Source organism: Cornus florida, unplaced genomic scaffold (genome assembly GCF_030987335.1).
Source record: "Cornus florida cultivar Cherokee Brave unplaced genomic scaffold, ASM3098733v1 CherokeeBrave_3.0.0_Hap2_Chr10, whole genome shotgun sequence".
Lineage (NCBI taxonomy): Eukaryota > Viridiplantae > Streptophyta > Magnoliopsida > Cornales > Cornaceae > Cornus > Cornus florida.
The window spans coordinates 93,858,580-93,877,299 of record NW_026775580.1 but is presented as its reverse complement, the minus strand read 5'-3'; the positions used below and the strand labels follow the sequence as shown (position 1 = coordinate 93,877,299).

General features: G+C 34.5%; 1 protein-coding gene across 3 annotated transcripts; it reads right to left on the bottom strand.

Moving 5' to 3' along the window:
• Nucleotides 1-509: 509 nt before the first annotated feature.
• On the bottom strand, nucleotides 510-18,431 carry LOC132275955 (uncharacterized). 3 transcript variants are annotated; one of them, XM_059777172.1, is made up of 14 exons: nucleotides 18,016-18,431; nucleotides 16,256-16,430; nucleotides 15,668-15,751; nucleotides 13,822-14,063; nucleotides 13,456-13,699; nucleotides 9,169-9,248; nucleotides 7,990-8,074; nucleotides 5,899-6,030; nucleotides 5,702-5,815; nucleotides 3,586-3,633; nucleotides 1,618-1,702; nucleotides 1,516-1,549; nucleotides 743-793; nucleotides 510-650 (listed from the first exon to the last, which is right to left on the bottom strand). In XM_059777172.1, exons 1-13 carry the CDS (start codon nucleotides 18,195-18,197, stop codon nucleotides 781-783), a joined length of 1,518 nt encoding a protein of 505 aa, XP_059633155.1. In that variant the 5' UTR covers nucleotides 18,198-18,431; the 3' UTR covers nucleotides 510-650; nucleotides 743-780. The 3 variants fall into 3 exon arrangements, with proteins under 3 accessions (XP_059633155.1, XP_059633154.1, XP_059633156.1); XM_059777171.1 differs by lacking the exon at nucleotides 1,516-1,549 and having other exon boundaries at nucleotides 18,016-18,429; XM_059777173.1 differs by lacking the exons at nucleotides 1,516-1,549; nucleotides 18,016-18,431 and adding an exon at nucleotides 16,515-17,029.
• Nucleotides 18,432-18,720: the final 289 nt, after the last annotated feature.

Genomic DNA, 18,720 nt, shown 5'->3' with positions numbered 1-18,720 from the left:
GAAGTCCATACTGCTTGCAAATAAATCTTTAGATTGCAAATAAACATGTAATATTTCACATCATGAAATACTATATTAGTTACTTGATTTACTGTTTGTCTTTATAAAACCCCAAAGCTTTCAATAAAATATTAGTTACTGGTGTCGTTAATACAGCTAAAATGTATTTGGAGTTCTCTACACCATAGCGCAGGGAGAGAAAGGAAAAGAAACCAAGTAAAAAGCCATGAAACTGTCACAAGCGATAGCAGATTTTGCTCTGCCAACCTGGGTAGTCAGGACTTGAAAATGATAAACTCTCTAACCGGACACAAGAACTTTCAGTTACAATGACTACATTGCTACTGATCAACCGGCCTTTTGGAAATTCCTCTGATGACTGTACAATTGGAAGGTTCTGCAAAATAAGCGGGATTGAACTTCATTTAGATTGCAAACAAGGGCAAACCTGATAAAAATAAAGTAGGTACATTACCATATTCATAAGGGTGATTGTCCATCTGTTACCCAAAAAAAAAAAAGAAAGATTTACAAGGCGATGGCTTGGTTTGCTCATCACTCTGAAATGATATCAGCTGACGGAACATGGATCAGTGTCTCTGCATCATCATCAGTTGTCAGCTGGACAGAGTAGTCCACGGCAGAATCACCTAAAAGGTACATTAACTATCATAAAAATCCAACCACATATAAGAGTCATAGAACATTACTAAAGATTTAGAGTAGTATTCAATTTCATTACTGCGAATAGAATCAATTGACGAACGTGGTGGCGACGTGCTACTCCTTATATCTGTGAGCATAAAACAAATATCAGAGATCCACAGTGGAAATTATAGGGTAACGCAAACAAGCAGGCCTATAAATTATTAAAACTCTTGTTCAATGAATTTATAAATTTTCACAGGAAAAAAGAAAAGAATATAAAGTACATGATGGCTTCACTTATCTTTTTACTTCAAAATGTTAAATTACTAATTGCTTTATTGCAAGAAGTTATGCAGTCAAGGAAAAAGAAAACAATTGTTGTCTTGAACTAATAGCAGATTGAGTTTTCCTTTGCCCAAAATGGGAATGTGCAATTACTGGCCGAGCTATTTTCAAAATTCTAGTAACCCTCTTTCAAAGGTAACTATTCCACAAGTATTTTAAGATAGCTGCGGAAGTCATACACATCTTCCAATGGCGGGAAGATTTGTTTACAAGTTATAGAGCATAGAACCTGTAAACATATCATCAAACTGAACCACAAAAGGTGGCAGAATGTTAGAATAAAAAACTGAATTCTTTTAGCTAATAATACTTTTGGATGTCTCATGGAAATTGAGGATGAAAGTATTAGGAAAAAAAAAGACATTTATTTTTGGTCACTAGTACAATGCTTGCAGTACACACGTTAAATTTTGAGATTAGAATTATCAAAACTCCAGCCCACTGCAATAGCAGTTAATCTAAGAGCAACTTATAACACCTTGATATACTCAGAAATACGAGAATGTTCGATAGGGATTTTACCTTTGTAAAAATGTTTGGCAGATACAAGGCCATCCTGTACGAATAAATTCAATAGGGGGAAAAAGGAAACAAAAAGTATCATAATCAAGTAAAATCACTGACCAAAAGAATGACGCATCCCTTTGACAGCATCAAAGTTCTTGTATGTATAACCAACAAAACTTAAATCTTTGGGAGTCAACAACGTCTGTGACAGAGATTCAATGAACAGAATAAGATGTCTTGGTAAATCTTTTCAGTATGGGATACATAAAAATATGGCATTTAAGTAAGCATATTCAAGATGGATAACTTTGTGTAACTTTTGCAGATAAGTGGTCTAGTTAATGACATTGAAGAGAGGAATGATGCATGTCATAATAGAAAAGCATGAAATCGACTTCTGGCAGAACTCAATCAAGGTGGATTGATTATCAAGGGAAAAGATCCTCCTCCTTCCGCACTTCCTTTGAAGGCTGGACATGCTTTCTTGAACTAATTTAAAATATTTATTCTTCAGTTGTGCTATCAGTTTCATTTTTCAAACCAGTTTGTTCAGCGTTTTTGCTAAAAATTCCACCATTGCCTTCTACCAAAATTTCAAAATATTATTTGATACAATATCTTCCACGAATCCTTTTGATGTGCAATTTATCCAGCAATATTGATACTCTAATCTATGTAAAATATAGAGGAAAAAATGGAGAGAGAAGACAGAAAAGAGGAGAGAGAAAGAAAGAGGAGAGAGACCAGGAGAAATAAATAAGGCTGCCATGTGAAAAATCAAATGTTGCATTCCTATCTATTTAATATATATATATATATGTAGAAAGAGATATAGAAAGGTAGATAAATTGTTCTATTTTCTGGAATTCTTTCCCTTTTACAGCTTATTTGGCTTTAGTTGCCATTTTACTGTAAAGAAAGTTGTGTTATCTTCTTATGCATGAAGGAATCAAATGAAGTTTTCGTTGCACGATACTTTAATCAGTATTATTTTGTTGTGGCTTTTAAATAAGATTGGTTGATTTGACATATTTGCCATCGTTTGTTTGACATGATAATAGTTTTCTGACAACAACTACAAAAGCTGGTAATAAAAGTTGAATAGGAGTAGTGTAGTTGTCATAGAGAGAGGTTAAGGTTTTGAGCTGGTCAAAGGATGGGTGTAGGACCAACTCCAATAGTCAAGAGAACTTCAACTTGTTCGGTAAATTTAATTTGAGCGAAGAACAATTTCAAAGGAGGGTTACTCAAAGGACATGCCACTGATGTTAGGACGAGTACAAACGGAACTCCCAATTTTTACAATTCGGATGGGGTGGTGCGGGAAATAGAATGTTTTGAATTAGATTCTGGGAGGACCTAACCATTGGTTGGTGCAAAGCTTTTAATGCTAGAATGAAAGGAAATAACATACCAAGAACCATTAAAACCTTGACTACAAGCATAAAATAATTTTGTGTTCTTGAGGTAGGAGCAGAAGGTAGAGGGAGGACCAGTAAAAGAGTTTAGGAGTAAAATATCATGGATTGATGAAGTTTCCAAGGGGACTGAAAAATATATAATTGAAGGTGTATTAAATAATGAATGGATACTAATTACGGTGTTGCTAGAAACTGAATCGGAGATTGCAGTGATGAAAAGTGAGGGAGAACACATTTTTTTTTTTTTTGATAAGTAAATGTGAGCCTTCTCAAGGCATGATGGGTGGTATCTTTGGTGATGCTTTTCTTGAAAGGTGGTAGCTTGTTGATGTTCATTAGCAGTGTAGATGGGAATTGCAAATGGAGGCAAGAGAAGGGAATTCTCGTCAATTTAAAATTCAGAACAGTAGATGATGGGCTGACTTGGTATCTCTCAGGGGCTTATGGGCCTGGTGACAGACCTTTGCGTGAGACCCTGAAATATCTTTAAATTATGAAATTATCAAACTAGAAGAAATGGCAGAAAAACTCAGACACCCATTTGCCCCTATGGGAATTGGCCATCTCACTTTGGGAGGTTGATGAGATACCACTAAGCTTGGTAAGAATAAACTACATCTACTTGATGCAAATTAGGCTTACTTTATACAGAAAATTTACATACCTTCCTTATGGATCCAGAACCAGTTCTTGCTGGCGTTGGAGGATCCACCTGTGTCATGATTTGAATACATTTCAAAAGTGGTGATTCAGAAAGGCAATATACTGAACATCATCAAAAGATTTTGTCATATCTATCCATCCATAGATCAGAAACATGATGATAAAACAAGGCAAAAAGACTTGTATCCTCGCTTAAAAAGTTGCTCAAATTACTCTACATTGGAGTGGCAAGGAAAAACAGTTGGCTTTGGAATCTGCACTCACATCAGTTGCTTATGGCGAACAAGTTCATGAAGACTGTATATGTTCGCACTTTGTCACTTGAAACCAACCAAAGCTCAATTATTTCAACAATATAGCGTAGATACAAGTATAGTATGAAACATGGACTCAGGAAATATTAAAGTAGGACAGGGACACGACAATACATATTTATATATATATATATATATATATATATATTTTCCTTATATAATATTGTATGATATACGACCAAAATTACATTATGACTAATGCATTTTATATTCTTTGGTCATGTGAGATTTGTAATTTAATGATCATAATTATCAATAGAGTTTTTTTTTTTTCATTTGTTTATGACAAATGTTGTAATGATGTCCACTTCATGGTGATGGCATTTTATAACCATTGCCAAGACAATTCATTTAGAAAAAAAAAAAGAATTAAGGAATTCCTGAAATTTACTCTTCAAATTGAAGATATAAATAGGGGTGCAAGTTGGGCAGGCCCAACATGGGTCCGATCCCAACCCGAGTTCGGGTTATCTTGGGTTAGCCTGAATTCAACCTGATCATGGGTTTTTGATTGTCAACCCAAACCCGATTATAGACACCCATAAATATTTTTTTTGGTGGTCCCTGGCAAGGGATATTAACTGCACTTGATATTCTCTAAACCTAAGCATAGGGTTATCATTATCTCTCACCACCCAGTGTTTGCATTATGAAACTAAAAGACATCAATAATTTATAACAAAAACAGACCAAAAAATAGAAATCAAAGGAAAATTAATTTCTTATATATATATATATATTTCTTTTGAAAAAATTAGATAAAATGAAGTAACAAGATTTATCGACTATCTCTATATCTATATCAGATTTATTTGAGTGTTTTCAACTGGCACTGAAATGGGATTTCATTGATTTTCTGGGTAGAGATTTGAGAGAGAAGGAAGGAGATAAACTCTGCATACCAAATTTTCTTTCCTTTTTGTAGGTAGTGATTTTCGTTTTGGTCTCTTTATATGTATTTCTTCTTGTGGGTGAGCTATCAGACTACCCAAGAGCTACAGTGGGACGGAGATTAAATCATAGACCAAAACTCATCGGTTTTCTCTTTGGATCATGTTAGATAATTAGAGAGTTTGGGTCTTATTGTACTGTGGGCTTTATTGTGGGCTTGAGGGCTATTTTGTAATCATGCTATTTCTATATAATATTGGAGTGGTGTAGAATCTCAAGTTGAGTTTTCTATTCCACGATTATATTATTTCTCTTCTTCTTCTTCTCCACTTCTTCTCTCACTAACCCTAGAAACACCATCTCACCATCTTCAAGTATTCATTTCACGGTGGTATTGCGGTAGCAAGGTAGTAGTGGTGATGGAAAGGAATAACAGATCTAGGGTTTACTTTCAAGTTTATATACATAAAAAAAGTGGGTTCAGGAATATAAATTTGGGTTGGGCTTTCCAACCCGAACATAAACCGATTGTTAAAATAAATGAACCCAACCCAAAGATTTTTGGGTTGGGTCAGGTTCAACCTGCCCAACTTGCACCCATAGATATAACCCACCATTGAAGATTTTAAGAGAACAACAAAAAAATAAAAAAAAAAAACACCGGACAGAGACATTCAAAAATCATGAAATAAATATAACATAATTTATATATATGGACTCAAAATTGTGCTGTTTTTTCATACACCAAGATTTTACTTGAAATAATGGCATTTCTTAAAAAATATAAAAACAATAGCTAAGAAAAGCCATCATCCCAAGTAAAAAAAAGAGCAAAAGGATGGCATCGATGATAATAATAGTATTAATAACTACTAGAGGATGGCAAAGAAATAAATAGCCAGGACACTCTACCTCATCAAATTTCATGAAATTTTGTGTATCAAGTTCGTCATTGACCTCTGGTTTGAATGCTGCCTCCATTTCATAGAGTTTGTCCCATACAATATCTTTGAACCAAGGATGAGCCTGATCCAATTCAATGGAACATAAAAATGAGGAAGAGATGGTACAGAGAGAAGAGGACTACATTGTAGTTGATGGAAACTTACTTTGATATGTTCTGGCCCTTGAGTACCTAGCCTATGCTCAACATCACAAAGCAACTTACAGATCAGATCCTTTGCTTCAGGAGTCAACCTTGCCTCCTCCGGAAATTTTAAGTGGTTTTTCCAGTGAACAATCTGCCAAATTTAAATCAACATGAGAAGGAATATATAAAAAATCAATGTATATCAAAAGATAATGCATCACATGATTTCTTTGGAGGTAGAAGTAAACAAGTACTGATATGATTGTTCAATGGAATAAATAAGAGTAGAGCAAAAGAAAAAAAGAAGAAGAAGAAAATCTACAGCATTCAAGCAGCAATGCTCACAAGAAACTATACACCTCTAATAAGAGTGTGAGCAATGACAACATAATACAGTTATATCTTGTACTAACTAATCCTAGTATGGATCACTTTACTGTTATGTTTCAACAGGAGTTCCAATGGATGTGCCAGGGGATGCTGACAGAAAATCAGGTACTGCCCTTTATTGACCTTCTGCACTATGTAAAGAGAATTATGGAGTTGAATACAATCTAGGGACAAATTACTCTAGTTGGAGTGTAATGTGATTAGTAAGAGGGGAATGTATTTAGTTAGAATCCGACTGATACACAAAGTAACTATGCAGTAAGAAAGGAGCTCAAAAAGCATAAAAACCAACCAAACTAAACAACTATGTATTCAGGAAGAAGGGAAGTTAGCTGATTACTTATCATCTCATTTGATGGCTCAGTGGAATTTGTGACTTAAATCATCAAAAACACTTGGATTTGCCCTTTCTTTTTCGATTGTAATGAAGTTCAGTTAAAAAAAATCAGTAAGAATTTTACATGGAAGTCTGTGGGAGAAACTATATAGTTAATCATACTGTAACTGGCTGGGTGGGTGGTCAAAACCACTCGACCCATTGATAAACAGGTTAAGAGACTTCGAGCCAAACAGATCATATTACATATTATCACAAAGCTTCATGTCAGGGTGTTTGAAATAATTTAAATTACAACTAATTTGACACATGGACAGTTGAGTTGAGAAGCCCGGCAAACTACACCCATTAATCATAACATTCCCGTATTTGACTCTGTTACCAAATGGGCTCCCTTAAAACTTTTGTTATAGGTAGACTCAAAGGTTTAGGTTAGATACTGCCAGCAATAGAAGAGAAATATAACATTTTGATGAACCTGCTAGATTCTTGCAGAAAATTTGACAATCTAAATAGCGATCCAAGAATTGTAGATAACTGGGTCGATATGCTTCTGAACCGGAAATATTAGACCAATTTTCTTAACTAGAGATGAAATATGCTGTCTTTCATCTCTATCTCATCAGTTCACACACACACACACACGAGAGAGAGAGAGAGAGATTCGTGTAGACTGACTACTGAAGACTTCTACCTTAGCACCTATGGCATTGGTCCATTTTTTTCTTTTCCTCCCTTCGAACTTCTTAGCTTATTATATACCTCAAATATGAAAGGCTGCAAAAGACATATCCTCTAAAACAATTGCTAGAATATGCTTACAGCATCCAAGATACGTCCTGTTACATTAGATTGTGAAGGATCTAAGAGATGTCAGAATTGTAATTGAGACTATTACCTGAATACCTTTAAGGAGATTAAAACTACAAATAAATTACCAAAAAGGAAATTTTCCAAAGATGACTCAGCTTATTTATTTATTTATTATTATTAGTATTTTTTGGGTATCAATTCAACTATTAGTATTAAGAGGCATATGCCGTTACTTAGCTTTGAAAGAAAATAACTTCATAAAGAAATTCCAAATAAAACACTCTCAAATAGCCATCTAACTACGTCTCAAGATTCCTGACAAGGTGCTTTTGGCATCATCAACAGACCAAGATAGCTGAACATAATCATCAATACCCAGATAGACGGTGGGGTACATAGAAATATTAACTTCCTTCAAATATATAGAGAAGAAAATAGATAAACAGTTGGAATGAAAACATTGTAAAACGATAAAATTTAACACTTCCTACGGACATCATGTAATTATTACTCACAACAATAACAAACTAATATCAGCTGATCATCTTAAACTAAAGATAGCATGTTAACCTTTCTACATGTTGTTATTGGATCGTCAGAGTAGAATGGAGGGTAACCCACAAGCATCTCATACATTATAGCACCAAGAGACCACCTGAAAGCAGGCCACTAGTAAGAATACAAGAAAAGAAAATACTGGCCAATTGTATCAAGAAAACGAAATCCACCAACCACACACAATTTCCAAGGGGAAGGAAAGTGATCCCCCTGTACTTATATGTAAGTATCTCAATAATTGAATAGGATTACATTGCTAAAGAGTAAAAGCAATTTATAAGACAGTAATTCTTATTAAGCTGTCAATAACAAAATAAATAGGCACTCAAAACAAGTACATGTTCAAGCATCATTAACCAACTCCTTATCGATCTCAATTTATTTCAATATGAACAAAAATTCAACCGATTCGATTACTAGTGACCTACCCCAATTTATTGCAGAAATTTTCGCGATCAATGATTGGATGATTTATATAGCGATATATAATTTTGATGTATTTATCACAATTATGATACAAGTCTAAGTTTTGAAAAAAAAAAATGGATGCGATTTAGTCAAAGAAGGCACTTGAAATCTTTTCATGATGGATATGTAAAAAGAAATAAATCTAGGAATTTAGGCAAAGTTTAAATTCAACCTCTCTTTGATCTTGTAATAATTCTGTAGCACAAAAACAGTAAATAAATAAGATATCTTACTATATAATTATTGCATCAATTATCTCTCTTAAAATAGATAAAAGAATTTAACTTGAACAAAAAAAGAACCTGGGAGTAAAAAAGAAACCAAGTATCTTAAGGTACAACAACATGTACTTAGAAACCTCAAAAAGTTGTGAACACTGGATCAAAAAATCAGGACCAAATTGGGTAAAAATATAGAATTCTGTGAAAAGCATGACATTACCTTTGGTTCTTTTCAACTAAAATGTCATTCATAAACAAGTGCACAACTTGTACATCTAACAGAAAAGATTTTTACTCGTTATTACATCTCCAAATTTTTTTGCTAAGTTTAAAGAAAAAGGAAAATGATCTTCTCATTCTTTAGCTTCTATCATAACCACGAAAGTAAACTTGTTACTGAAGCAAATCTGGAAATAAAATATCAAATCATATTATAGGCATATATAAGATATTAATTGTCTGAATAACTAGACTGAGCCCCATTCGTTTTGAATTAACTAACCAATCACACTCTTTGCCATATCCTTTCTTCAGTAATACTTCAGGAGCAATGTAATCAGGTGTGCCCACAGTGGAAAATGCCTGTTGGAAGGGGAAAAAAAAAAAAAAAAGAACACATGATAGCTAGTCTTAAACTGACAGTCATTACAGGCAAAAATGCTTGAAATCTTGACAACCACGGCCAAACAAAGAAAATTAGTTCCAAATTAACCATATATGAAAATGACCGTGGCCTAAGAGCATAAGTCAAACAATAACAACATGAAGCCTCGGTAGTCACATGACAAATTCTAATGATCTTCCTGACGGCAATTTTTCATAAAAAATTGGTCTCATATGTGGGATGACTTCAGAATTTCAGAATAGAAATAATATGAAGAAATTAATTACTGGAACACAATGCAATAAAAGGCACTGCAGCATGGGATGTGCTGACAGCCAGAGCATGGTCAACTATTAGGACTTGGATGTAAGGATACCTCAAAGTAGACAGCACCAAGAACTTGGAGAGAGTCTTCCATCTATATCATTAATATGTTCCTCCTCCCCATCCACCAAATTATCCAAACTATTGAAGAGGAATTTTAATTTAAGAATCTCAAAAGTGAATACTAGAAATTAGCAAACTTATAAAGTTACAGACACAATTAATTTCAACAAATGAAGCAACTGGTACGATAAGTTTGAACATATGAAGCTAATAGCAAAGTTATAACTTCTGACTACTGACTATAGCAAGAAAAAGAGGACAACACTTTACAAATTGTTTTAATTTCGATAAAGTTTTAATGTTTTCTCTAAACGATAGGAAGTAATTTATATAAATCACATGGATTTGTGCTAATATTATTATCTACCACTCACACTGAAGTGTAAAATAAAAAAGAGTCCTAGTGACTCGTAATTTATATAAATCACATGGATTTGTGCTAATATTATTATCTACCACTCACTGAAGTGTAAAATAAAAAAGAGTCCTAGTGACTGTAAGCCTCAAAAGCTGAAGCATTATGATTCAAGTCTCAGACTTGGAGATGGTCTAGACAATTACTCCCATGCCATGATCAGAAGCATATAATAGAAGGTACACCTCAAGTGCCTTTTTGGGCCTTGATTTGTGTGGTAGCCCATTTTTCTAATCTAAAAGGCAACGATATATTTATGCAAGTAGCCCAGCTTTTATCGGTTTTATGGACTCATATAGCATCTGACAAACTTTAATATTAATTTATGATGACCAGATCCCATGCTTATGTCAACCCTCTTGGAGCAATGCCAAAGCTGAGAAGCCCTCCCACAAATTTTAGCTAATACATTTTTTTTTTTTTTAATGTTATCAGTAGGTAAGTTTAAATTAAGGGTAAATTACACTGAACTCCCCAGAGGTTTTGTCAAATTACACACGGATAGTGCGTTTGACACCTATTGCTTTGACCTCCCCGGAGGTTAGGAGCGTGTGCTCAATGACCCCCTTCCTATATTAATCCATTTCTACAATTTTATAAAATGACTTAATTGCCCTTGTTTTGAGCTAAAAGACTTTAAGAGCTTTGTCTTTTGACATGAAATGACAATAATACCATCAACACAATGACAAATTTATCCTTGATGTGATGAAAAAGAAGATTTTACATTTTTTATTATTTTAAATTCAACATTAAAGTTACATAGATTTCTCTCTCCTCATAATCTCTCTGAACCTTTCTATTCTTATCCTTTAAATTTTCTTCATCGTTTCAAAAGACCTTATACATAGTACATATATATATGTATGTATATGTATATATAAATGATGATATAATGATTCAAATTAGTAAGACACAAATACATACTTACAACTCCAAATTAGTGCTATGATTATCTAAATAGTGACTCACAAAAACAAAACTACAATCAGTTTTTTATTTTTTATTTTTTATTTTTAAATTGGGTCTTGTCTAAGGGGTGCATGTGTTTGTATATCTATAATATGTATAATCCAATCTTGGCCTTGTTTTTTGTTTTTTTCCTTTTCCTTTTTTGAAAAGATCTGGGTCTTGTTTAAGGTGTGTGTATTGTGCGATTTGGGTACATGTATATGTATGTATTTAATAGGTATAAGCAATCTCGGTGAGGAATCTATAACTGACAGTATTGGATTTTGAAGTCCCCTTCCAATTCGAAATACAGAGTCATGCATATGAATTGTGTGTACATATATATAGCTATATGTATATGTTTGTCCATATAAAAGTTATGTATATATATGCATGTATCTATATAAAATAGATTAAAAGAAATCCATTGGCAAAGCCAGAGCAAATAAATTATAAATTAAACACTGATAAAGCTAAAAACCACAGATCTTGCAGGAGTCGTTGCTTCAACAAAAAAAATTTGCAGGCAGTCGGAGATGAAAGTGGTGCTGGCGATTGAAGATGATGCCGGTGGTTTTGGGCCATCAAGAATATATATATATATATATATATATATATATATATATATATATATATATATATTTTTTTAGGTTTTTGAAGCATCAATTAAAAATTTTGACCGCCTTTTCAAATTGCAATGGATTAAAGCTTGCGTTTTTTTGAATTGGGCTTTTGGCAAAGTCTATTGCTTTACCCTCTCTTTTTCTGGGAACACTAGCAGTTCTTCCAAAATTTGAATAATCTTCCTCTGCTACTGATCAGTTAACTAGTGATGTACTCTCTAAGTTTTGATTTTGATTTTCATTATTGCCGGAACTCAGGTTAGAAGGGTGGTGGTGGTGGGAGGGGTAGGAGATGGGAGGGGTGGGTAGGAGAGAGAATGCAGAGACGGAAGAAGAAAGGGGAGAGAGGCTTTTTCTATAAATGTAGGGCAGAAAAGGCATTTCACGTCAAAAGATTTTATTTATTTATTTGAAAGTATTAAAATATGAAGGGTAAAATGGACTTTTCACAGTCTCAAGGGAGGTCAAAGTAATAAGTCTCAAACGCTACATCTGTGTAATTTGACAAAACCCGAGGGGAGGACAGTGGAATTTGCCCTTAAATTAAATTACCAAAAACATAATATAGAAATAAAAGCCCAAACAAGTTCGTGAGCAAAACTTGCGGGTGCACAGCAGCAAGACCAAGCCAGTCAAAGCCCAAGAGTCTAGGCTATTAAGCACAAAATTAACAAACCAAAAAAGTAATAATAACAATAACTTACCAAAAAAAAAAAAAAATAACAATAACAATGAAGTATTGCATGTAATATGATGGATATTCCATGTGGAATGGGCTAGGTGAAAGGACCAAGCTAAATTAGAGGGTAAGTAAGAAGGTGGAACTATTGATTCATTGAGAGAGATTTTCTTTATATCAGACTCTTTAAGAACAGCCTTAATTAGGTGGTTTCGATAACTTCTGCCTTTGATGACCGAAAAGAATATCCTTTATATAGCCGGTTGTGGGAAACACTCTTTGTGACTTCAAAGGGAACTTGGTTAAGTTTAACTCAAAACTCTCATTTTCATTCAAAGATTCAATCTTTATACATTAAAACATTTCAGTGACTGTCTACTTGTCAAGTCAACTCAACTCAACTCAAAAAATTGTTTGCTTGTCACATAGGAGAAAAGTTATTGTAACAAATGGGGTTCTTTTGGTTCAATAGCGCAGTTAAACTGATTCGTGGTAATAGCTATTGCGGGAATAGAGTTCAGTGGCTGTAAAATGTTGTAAGAGTGGCTATTTATTGTGGTCAGACAACTCATTATTTAGATGCATCAGTATGTGAAAGGGTGAATCACTCTCTGGGAGGATTCAACAGTGTCTTGCTACTTCACTTAATGGGGACCTTCCTCGATGAATCTTGACCTTTATCCGCCGAGCCAACACCTGCTTAAGATCCCACTGGATCAACCTTCTGATGTGCATAGTACCACATAGGTTGACTTGTACAGATGGGTAGACCTTCTAGGTCCTGCTCCCAGTCCAGGAGTGTACAAGGTGTCATTGAGGTTTCAAGAAATTTCTGTTGCCTCTTATTCAAGCGAGGTTTATCTTGGAAAAATAACTCCTTGCTAAGGTCTTCGAATGAGATTTACTGTGTTGAGAAGAACCTTTTGAAAAGGTCTTCATGTGATGTTTATCTAGGGAGAAGAACTTCTTGCTATGGTCTCGTCTTAAATTTCAATATTTTGACTTCATACTACATATTTTTTTAGAAAAATTCTGACAATACTAACTACATAAAGATCTTAAAACCAAATTTGACAAATATGTAAAAAGTGATATATATGTTAGACAAGGAAAAGGAGTTGATTACATACCAATGTCCTTCTGTTTAACTGCCAATGCTGCAACTGTTCAAGGGGGCTTCTCCAGCGTCTTCCTTTTGCATTATCTGGAAAGCATCCATTAACATCCATTGATTCCCTCAAATTCTCATCATCAATCACTTCATTTTCATTTATATCAGACAAATTTGAACAGTCAAGAGGCTTGCAAAGACCAAAATCGGAGAGCTTCATGTGACCATTTTTATCCAATAGAAGGTTGTCAGGTTTAATGTCTCTGCAAGAAAATACTTTTCTAAATAAGGTAAATTAAAATACCCAGCTTCACATTTAATACATTATAACATACTTTAATTTATAGTGAGTTTATTGACATGTGACCATCGAGGTAACACCAACCTGTGGATGTAGTTATGCTTATGAATAGATTCTATGGCCAGAACACTTTGGGCAATGTAAAATCTAGCCACAGTCTCAGTTAAAGTCTCTTCTCTGATCAGCAAATTCATAATGTCCCCACCAGGCAAATACTCCATCACCAGATACAAGAATTCAGCATCTTGAAAGGAATAAATAAGTTTGACTATGTAGTGACTGGCAACTTCTGCAAGCAAATTTCTTTCAGCTCTAACATGTTCAACCTATGGTGTAAAGAGAAAGACAATAAGTGAGCACAAGAATATTCCCACAGGCCGTAAAAGTATGAAGCCCGTGTAATTTGTCCAATGCGTAAAAGTTGTAAATGGGCTATAGAAAGACATGGTAATCAAGAATGTAACCATAGTTATAGTAAAATGCAGTTGTGTAGAAGTTGAATTATTGGAGAAGTATGCATAATGCTTCCAATGGTTACATGCCATGAGAATTGTAAATCGCTTCCGTTCAATGTAACAGATGTTAACAAATCCTATTCACATTTCATAGACATAGTGACTGCATCAAAAATAACGGCACACAGAAGTTATTAAATAGATTCAGGAATAACATCAAAAGGGTTGATAAAAGTAAAGGCACACAATTAATACGGAATCTCTTTTAGCAGCAGCAAGTATTTGACTTTCATAAATATAAACAATGAGAGAGCTTCAACTTTTAGTGACCATTAAATTCCTTTGAATACTCACGCCCACGTGTTCATGCACGTGGGCAAACACATATCAAAACCGCAGGCCACAAGCAAGACCAGATAAAACCAAGAACGGAACCCTTCACCAGCAGGTCAATTTGCCAGCCCCAAAATTATCCACAAGCAGATTGAGGAGACTGTTCAAACACATATGGGGTAAACCCATTCAGTTTTCATACCACCAATATATAGTAGCTGAATTGGTCAATCTCCCTTTTACAGGTTAACCCCATTCCTAGGTTTTATATAACCCTTTTATTTCATTAGCACTATGTGAGCCTCTCCGAGTCCCAACTGTTGAATTCTACTCCTTATTCTTAATATCATTATTCTAACTGATTTGCATCACCATTAATGATTAACCCACCAACACATCAACAGCAAGAGCTGCAGAGATTTGTGGCATGCAATGCCAAAAGCACAATTCATTTTTAATCTTCAATATCAATGAAACTGGGAAAAGTATATACAAATTTAGCAACATGCTCAGTATACATTGATATCTAACATGACACCATATAAGGAAAAGCAGTATGTCATCATACCACAGATCACACACTATGCTGCATCATGTTGATCCCACTAAACAATAAAACACCATAAATCTAAATCGGAATATAAGTGCACAATCAAAGGTTGATCATTTGTCCAACACTCCCGTGAAAAAGCAAACATAACAGTCATGATTGATCAAACGAAATATTATGAAACTTGATTAAATTAATAAAAAAAGAAGAACCTTTTCCATTCAATTTAATTTAGAGCCATGGCTGTGTTAATAATAGGACATGACGCCTTTTCACACTACATAAAACCGTACTTTAGAATCATGGCTGTTGTAAATATATCTCAATGCTCAATTTATAGAACTCCTATAAGATATATATACAGGCTTTATATAATGATAACTAATTCCAAGAGATCAAGATGAACTATAAGTATATTTTTTACAAACTCATACAATATAGAACCATCATTACCAAGAAATAGCTTCTACTTTGAGTGGAATGAAATAAAAACCAATAGGAAAGGGGGAAGAGTATCACATAAAAAAATCGAAACCGAAGTAGTCCTTTTCTAGAGAAAGTAATAAAAGCTGCTAATAATGTCTGTTCTCACCTGTCCCCTGCTAAGCATTTCTGACTTCTTCAACTTCTTCATGGCAAATATAGTGCCAGATTTCTTCTCCCGGCACAGTCTAACCTGTAAAATAGTTTTACATAAACAACTGTCAGTCTCCTACCTCACAATATAAAGCAAATGATATGTATTGAAGCCAAAACATACAAGACCACCTGAAGTTTGATCAAATGAATAACCAAAATATTTCAATAAATTGGGACAGTTAATATTGCGTTCAGGAACTAAAAATGTAACATTTAGCACATTGAAAGCTAGGATACTAACTTGAGAAATTGTCATAAATTACTATGAGTAATATAAGAAAAGAGAGATACAAGATCCGGTCTAAAATTTGACGAGGTTATTTAAAAAAAAAAACCTAATAGTATTATCGATGACTGATGGTCGCACCCTGAGTTTTTTTAATTATTTTGTCATAATCATTATGAGTCACTCAACTTTTCACACAATTATTAAAAATTAGAATATTGCTTAAATACAATATTCATGCAGTGAATTGAAGGTAAAAAGGGACCCGGAAGAAGGAAATTTTTATTCATTTTGAAGAAAATTCATATCTCAAACCTCTCCAAAGGCTCCTCTCCCAATAATGGCTAGAAGCTCAAAATCATCCACACAGAACTTGTGCCGTTTAAGTCTCATGTACTCAGTCTCTTTGCGCTCCAAATCCTTCAATAGATTAATTTGTTCCTCTTCAGATACATCTGAAGATGCTAACTCCCTTTCTAGAACTGAACGCCTGCAAAATATAAAAAAAAATATGTCAGGGAGCATTCCAAAAACAAAATTTAGATCTGTTCGACCAGTTTGGGGCAGACTATACCACATGGGACCACATAATATTCTTGTAGCTCTAGACTTCTCAGCAGAGCTTTTCAATTCGGAGTTCAGACCAACTATTCCTTTCTCGGAGGGTGCCTTTCATCTTACAAGGAATATTGTCAAGCAAAAACTACAACCACAGATGATGCAACAAAACTGAACCAACTTGTTAATATTTTTCATGGCTGAAAATTTGATTTTCTTATTAACAAACGATAGCAACCACAGACAGTATATTCTGCCGAGAAATATATTATCTTTAAAGTAACCGCGTTAAATCAGTCTTTCATCTTCCAGCCAAGTATAGTGAGACAAGATTTAAAAAATATTTATTGGTAGCAAATTTCATTATTATCATATCTTTAATTATTGCCCTTTAATTCACATAATTTTTTATTTCCAATCAATCAGCAACTAAAGCCAGCCCCCATTTGGCTTATCCTCGCTGGAAAAGTGATGTGCCAGTCTCAATGCCATCCCAAAACCACCTTGTCAAGGGCATTGAAACAAGAATAACTTCTACGGGTTCATAAAGAATGTTCGCAAATGACCCGCTATAAAAGCTCATAGCATCATTGGTATGTTTGAAATTTTCATATTTTGAGGTTGGTATAACTTATTTTAGTGGAATTTTTCTAACCAATTATATATCAGAGCATGTTTGAACTTTACACACCAAATCACGTGTCTGTGTAATATGTTTTCATCTACAATCAGCTCAATGCATGCATTAAAACATTTCAGATTATAAATTATCTTCTTTAGGTCAGGCAACCATAGGATTCTGGATTGGCACAATGCACTTCACACCCCATAAGCCCCTCAACCTCGACTTAGGTGAGATTCGATTCCTAATCTCTCTTGTACACGTTAGCCATGGCTTTCAAACAATAGCTTCAAAAGCCATCATTCGATTCCTAATCTCTCGTGTACACTTTAGCCATGGCTTTCAAACAATAACAACCTCATCGTCAAGTTCATCTATTTGCACTCGCTAAATTTGTGGTACGTTTGCAATATGATGCACTCAAACCCATACCGCCCCACAAAACAGAAGCAATTCTATCATTACATCAGTTACATTAGGTATTATTCTACAATAATTTATCGAGTGATGGAGTTATATTACAATCTAATAAATGTTTAAGCTTCAGATTAGCTATGTTCATATCATAACACGGACCAACAAGAAATTAAAGTCAAGAGAAACATAAAAGAAACCGGAACACACAGAAATGATCAACACGTAAAGGGATTATGTTGATGAACAATCAAAATAAGGACAAAAGACCTTGAATAGAGAAAATGTTGGAACAAAAGAAATGCCGAAAGAATATGTTGACGAATTCCACAATATTAATTTTATTAATATAATATATGCTCGCATTCAAATATATCTATATATATATACATATATTTGTATGAATGTACACATACATATATGTATCTGTCGTATATACATACACACATTTAATTTCAATTTGTTGATGAGGAATTGGTACCTTTCCTTGCGATCTTGGAGGTGTTTCTTCTGAGATTTGTAGTGGTTTTCGATGAATTGCTTAGCGGCAGCGACTCTCTCCAAAGTCAAGCTTGAACCGAGCTGCTCTTCCTCTTCCTCCTCCGTCGCCGCCGTCTCCACCACCATTGGCGTCACCTTATCGTCCTCCTTCTGAATCTCCATACCTCTCTCTAGAATCTCCGGATTATGGACGCCTCCGCCAATTCTCTCTCTCCCCTCTCTGCTCTCTCTCTATTTGGTTTGTAAATGTGATCATTGAGACAGCGAAGCAAGTCGGGCGAATGAAAACCTCTTCAGAAACAAACCACCTCTCTTGCTTCTAACACCCTCACAGAACACGTGGCAGCTCAGCATTGAATAGGTCCCACTGAATGGTGGTCTCCACTCGCATTCGAAAGTTCCAGTCCGTGGAGAGAGACACCTTGGAATGATGAACCGTTATTTATGGCAGGAAAACAGATGGGTCGGTTTTTTACAACCCTACCCGAACCCCATTTTTGAGCTATTTCCAATTCCCCATATATTTCGAACAATTTTAATTTAGTGATGCATAAATGCTCAATTGAACAAATATAAAAGAAAATTCTCAACAAAAAAATAAAATAAAAAATGGGGTTTCGACCTTTTACATTTGACAGTTGACATAGATCATATGTGGAAAAGAAGTAAGAAACGAATAATATAA